Source organism: Lethenteron reissneri, chromosome 10 (genome assembly GCF_015708825.2).
Source record: "Lethenteron reissneri isolate LAM-NWPU_2019-01 chromosome 10, ASM1570882v1, whole genome shotgun sequence".
Taxonomy (NCBI): domain Eukaryota; kingdom Metazoa; phylum Chordata; class Hyperoartia; order Petromyzontiformes; family Petromyzontidae; genus Lethenteron; species Lethenteron reissneri.
The window spans coordinates 6,609,732-6,615,423 of NC_083788.1; the positions used below are offsets into that span (position 1 = coordinate 6,609,732).

The 5,692-nt window shown below is 50.9% G+C and overlaps 1 protein-coding gene across 1 annotated transcript; it reads left to right on the forward strand.

Annotated features, from left to right (window-relative positions):
• On the forward strand, nt 1–5,250 carry LOC133340862 (growth/differentiation factor 7-like). Its single transcript, XM_061549304.1, has 3 exons — nt 1–1,113; nt 2,302–2,631; nt 4,463–5,250. Exons 1-3 carry the CDS (start codon nt 867–869, stop codon nt 5,248–5,250), a joined length of 1,365 nt encoding a protein of 454 aa, XP_061405288.1. The 5' UTR covers nt 1–866.
• The last annotated feature ends 442 nt before the right edge of the window (nt 5,251–5,692 follow it).

The following is a 5,692-nucleotide window of genomic DNA, read 5'->3' on the forward strand; positions in this document are numbered from 1 at the left end:
CGAGGCTTAATTTCATGGAATATTTTCCTGGGTCTTCCAACAGCCAGAAAAAAATATTTTCCTTGAGCTCAGCTCCAACGAGCTGCAGCTAAAATTAAGCTCTGAATTTAATGAATATGAATTTAACGTATTGATATAATATGATTGACAAAGTGATGGTATATATTGCATTTTTGTGATGTTTTGAAATTATATTTTTAAATCTTTTACTAAGGCATGGTTTGTCATTCCTGTATTATCGTTGACGTTGATTATAATTCACGGTGAACAGGTGATACGCTCAGTCAGTGCGAGTACAACAGACGAATGGACTGAGAAAGCCCCAACCCGGGTGTAAAGAAACAAAAGAGAGACACGGCAATCTGATCACACAGGAGCATCACTCAAGCGTACATCACCAACCACACACATCCCTAGCACCAACCCACACACCCAGCACACGCAGACACTCCCACAGTATCCATCACACATACACACACACGGTATCAATCACACAGGGCACAACACCAATCTATAAACCAAACAGCATACACACACACACAGCACACTTACCAAGCACACACATACATTATAACACAGCAAGAACCAACTTTACACCCATCATGCATACATAATCATTCACGCAAACAACTCTCAACCACACACACACCTGCACACCCGGCACAAGCATAAAACCGACCATACATACACACAAACCCAACCCCAACTAAGTCCCAAACCACGCACACAAATTTAATTACACCTCGCACCAACAGAACGCATACCCAGCAGCGCCACACATACATCACCTACGCACACCGAGTACACACAAACTTAGAGAGCACACACACACGCCTACATAGCCAGCATCAATCAGCAGGGAGACCATGTCCCCTTGCTGTGCACGGAGGCTGCTGCTTCTGCTGCTGCTGCTGCCACCGCTGCTGCTGCTCTTCTCGGCCCGGTGCCACTGCTGGTCCCGTGGCACCGTCACCCCGCACCGCTTCATGATGGAGCTGCTCAAATCGCCGATAGTTGCCGGAACGAACAACAACAACAGCAGCTGGAGCAGCAGCTGCAGCAACGTGGCTGTCAATTGCAACACAGTGTCCGGCTTCGTGGATCTGGGTACAGGTGCGTTGTGGAAACACCCAATGAATCCTGTGCATCTTCTTGGTTCTTTCGGTAAAGTTACGTAGAAGGGAAATAATAAAATAATAAAACATAATAAAATAATTCTCACTGAGAAAAATATAATAAAATAATTCTCACTGATAATTATTTTATTATGTTTTATTATTTTCCTTCTACGTGACTTTACCGAAAGAACCAAGAAGATGAATCCCTGCAGTCACGAAAGCTTTAAATCGAAATTTAATCCTGTGCATCTTCAAGTCTCGCCAGTCACCCCGTAACACCTGGGGGTGAGATGGGGGATCTCATTGTCTGCAGCGAGCATTCGAAACTTCACGTGGCCTGAATGTGCACCCAGTTTGGCATCTGTGAAAAAATCACCCGTAAAAACAAAGTTTTTCACTATAAATCCTTTATATGCGTGGCATCGGTTTTATTTTATTATTCATTTCTGTTTTTCTTGAGTAAGAGTTTCATTTTTATCACATTGGTATTTTAAATAAAATATGAAAAAAAAATTTTTCCTAAAAAGTGGAAAATGTTGGAAAAAAAATTTCACGAAAATAAATTGTCACGCACAACGAGTCTGTGTGCAAAATGTCAGCTCGATTGGATCACGGGAAGTGGGTTAAAAAACGACCGAAAGATTTGCACGGTCGTAAGCAAGCAAGCACGCAAGCAAGCTAGCAAGCGAACTTAATATAAAGGATTTAAAAAGAGCTTCACGGCTCATCTGATTCCTCCAGTCTAAAACACACATGATTCTGAAGTGCCGTGGTGACATCACCGCCACTTAATGTGCAACGGCGGTTGTTGCTGCTGCTGCTGCTGCTGCGTTGAACCAAACCAAACCAAACACAACACGTGCGCTCGAAAGAATTACACCGACCGGTGAAAGAATTCAAAATGTGGACGACCTTAAAAAGTAAAATAAAATAAAATCACGACGTTTCGGAGGCAACACAAGCTTCCGTCTTCAGGTGGTACCGTCACAGCCACACTTGATACAGCTGTCGTGGCTGTGACGGTACCACCTGAAGACGGAAGCTTGTGTTGCCTCCGAAACGTCGTGATTTTTAATTTTTATTTTATTTTACTTTTTAATGTTTTTACCTACGTGACTTTACCGAAAAAACCTAAGAATATGAAAATGTGGATGACCTCTCTCTCTCTGTCCGCTCTCGCCAGACTCAGCGGACTCCCCAACGAGGCAGCAGCTCCTCTTCAACGTCTCTGCCCTGCCACGGGGTGACACAATTCTGGCCGCACACCTTCGGGTTCTCCGCAAGCGCCCGGCACCGTCCTCCTCCTCTTCCTCCCGCCGCCCGCGTGTGTCTCGCCGAGCCGTGCTGCAGCTGAGACCGTGCGGATCGAGTGGCCCGCTCACCGCCACCACCTCCACCACCACCACCAGGGTGGTAGAGCTAATGACAGCAGCTGGACTGGGGACACCGCGGTGGGAGGTGTTTGATGTCCTCGGAGCGATGGGACCTGCTGCTGCTGCTGCTGGAGGTGATGGTTGTGGTGGTATGGGGTGGCGGTGGTGATGGTGGTGGTATGGGGTGGCGGTGGTGATGGTGGTGGTATGGGGCGGCGGTGGTGATGGTGGTGGTATGGGGCGGTGGTGGTATGGGGCGGTGGTGGTGATGGCCCCATCGGTGGCGAGATGTTAACGACTTTGCTTGGTCTACAGGAGGTCGTGGGTTCGATCCAGACCCTGACGCCTGCTGCTGTATATTTGGAGTTTGCGTGTCTCTCTCTCATCATCATCATCACGGTGGCTATGAGATGTTAACTACCTCGCCTGGTCTACAGGAGGTCGTGGGTTCGATCCAGACCCTGACGCCTGCTGCTGTATATTTCAAGTTTGCGTGTCTCTCTCTCTCATCATCATCACGGTGGCTATGAGATGTTAACTACCTCGCCTGGTTTACAGGAGGTCGTGGGTTCGATCCAGACCCTGACGCCTGCTGCTGTATATATTTCAAGTTTGCGTGTCTCTCTCTCATCATCATCATCACGGTGGCTATGAGATGTTAACTACCTCGCCTGGTCTACAGGAGGTCGTGGGTTCGATCCTGACCCTGACGCCTGCTGCTGTATATTTGGAGTTTGCGTGTCTCTCTCATCATCATCACGGTGGCTATGAGATGTTAACTACCTCGCCTGGTTTACAGGAGGTCGTGGGTTCGATCCAGACCCTGACGCCTGCTGCTGTATATTTCAAGTTTGCGTGTCTCTCTCTCATCATCATCACGGTGGCTATGAGATGTTAACTACCTCGCCTGGTCTACAGGAGGTCGTGGGTTCGATCCTGACGCCTGCTGCTGTATATTTGGAGTTTGCGTGTCTCTCCCATCATCATCACGGTGGCTATGAGATGTTAACTACCTCGCCTGATTTACAGGAGGTCGTGGGTTCGATCCAGACCCTGACGCCTGCTGCTGTATATTTCAAGTTTGCGTGTCTCTCTCTCATCATCACCACGGTGGCTATGAGATGTTAACGACTTTGCTTGGTATACAGCAGGTCGTGGGTTCGATCCAGACCCTGACGCCTGCTGCTGTATATTTCAAGTTTGCGTGTCTCTCTCTCATCATCACCACGGTGGCTATGAGATGTTAACGACTTTGCTTGGTATACAGCAGGTCGTGGGTTCGATCCAGACCCTGACGCCTGCTGCTGTATATTTGGAGTTTGCATGTCTCGCTCTCTCCCCGTGGTCGTGTGGATTTTTTTATCCGGGCCCTCCGGTTTTCCCCTCCACATTTAGAAACGTGCGTTGAGTATTTGGCTGTTATACATTTCGACGTGAAAAGCCACTTCGTTGAGCTATCATTTGTGGCCAAGTCGCTTCTGAAAAAGAGCTATGTAGCTCAGTGGGCCTTACCTGGTAAAATAAAAAACGATTTATGATTTAATTAGTGGATGTGGTGGTTGAAGGTGGTGGATGGTGGTGCTGTGATTATGATGGAGGTAGTTTTGGTACTGGTGGTGTTGAAGATGTTAATGAGGGTATTAGTGCTGTTGACTCAGAGGCGTTGGTAGTTTTGTCGACGAAATTGATGTGGTAGTGGAGGCGATGATGGACGTCCTCACAGTGGTTACGGCAATGGAGATATTGGTGGCGTTGGTGGCAATGCACAGCTCATCGTCGGTGCTTCTGCTGAACAATTTGACGCGGTTTGCGAACGGCGTGTCACTCCACTGCTGCTCCATCTGACCCGTCTCTTGTGTTTCACTCTCGAACTCTCGTAATGCTCTTGTATGCGTACGCTGTCTACAATCAAATTATCATTGCAATTATTCTCGTTATTGTGTCTCTGAATACGACGATCGCTCTCAGGAGGAGGACCTGTCCCCACCGCACGTCTGCTCTGCCTGGAGCTCACGGCCTCCAGCCACGTGGACGGTGGTACCGCTCTGCTTCCCTCCTCCGAGATCGGACTGAGCCGCGCCAGGCGCGGTGCCGTCGAGAAGGCGCTCCTCGTCATCTACAGCCGGGCCGAGCGACGCGGCAACATCTTCTCCGAGTTCGCCAAATCCTCCTCGCCCTCCGCCTTCTCCCATAACTCCGCACCGTCGACCTCTCTCCCGGCGCGGTTCTCCATCGCCAACCAAAGCCCGTCGAGAGACATCGGCCGCTCGAAGCGAAAGACCGGTAGCAGGCGGCCCCCCGCGGGGCCCACCTCTCCAGCCGCTCGCCGGAAGAAACCCACGGCGAATTTGGCGAGAGCCGGGGCCAGGAGCCGCGCCGGTGGGGCCGCTGGCTCCAGCCGGTGCTCGCGCCGTCCCCTGCGCGTCGACTTCCGCGCCCTGGGCTGGGACGGCTGGATCATCGCGCCGCTGCACTACGAGGCGCGTCGCTGCGAGGGGCCCTGCCACCTGCCCCTGCCGGCGCACGTCCCCTCCACCAACCACGCCGTCATCCAGACGCTGCTCAGCTCGCTTGGCGGACGTGCCTCTGCGCCGCCACCGCCGCCCGGCTGCTGCGTGCCCACGCGGCTCGGCCCCGCCGGAGTACTGCTGGTGGCTGATGGCAGCGGCGGTGGCGGCGGTGCCGGCGGCGGTGGTGGGGGAAATGTGGTGTACAAACATTACGAAGGCATGGTGGTGGAGGCGTGTGGGTGTAGGTAGTTGAGACGAATGCGCGTCGGTCGGGTGCAGCAGGGCTTTCATTTCAGCCGTAGTTGTGCGGGCCTGACGTCTGGCAACGTTTTATCCGCTACACCTTCCACAATCTGGAAGACTGTGGATCGAATGCCCCCCTTAAAATATTCCATGAGAAATTAACTTCCGGAGAGGAGTTGTGACACAGAGACTTGTGGTGGCCTGAGAGCTCACGATCGATGGCATGGCTATTTAGTGTACAAGCACACTATAAACTATTTTTTTTCTTTACAGGTAAGGCCCACTGAGCTATATAGCTCTTTTTCGGAAGCAATCTGGCCACAAATGATAGCTCAACGAAGTGGCTTATCATGTGGAAATGTACAGCAGCCAAATACTCGAAACGCATGTTTCCAAAAGTGTAGGGAAAACCCGGAGGACGAGCAGAACATGCAAACTCCAAATACAC

Coding starts and splice junctions, on each gene's coding strand:
- LOC133340862 (XM_061549304.1), top strand. CDS start 867: ATGTCCCCTTGCTGTGCACGGAGGCTGCTGCTTCTGCTGCTGCTGCTG. Junction 1,114..2,301: donor CTTCGTGGATCTGGGTACAG/GTGCGTTGTGGA, acceptor CGCTCTCGCCAG/ACTCAGCGGACTCCCCAACG. Junction 2,632..4,462: donor TGCTGCTGCTGGAGGTGATG/GTTGTGGTGGTA, acceptor CGCTCTCAGGAG/GAGGACCTGTCCCCACCGCA.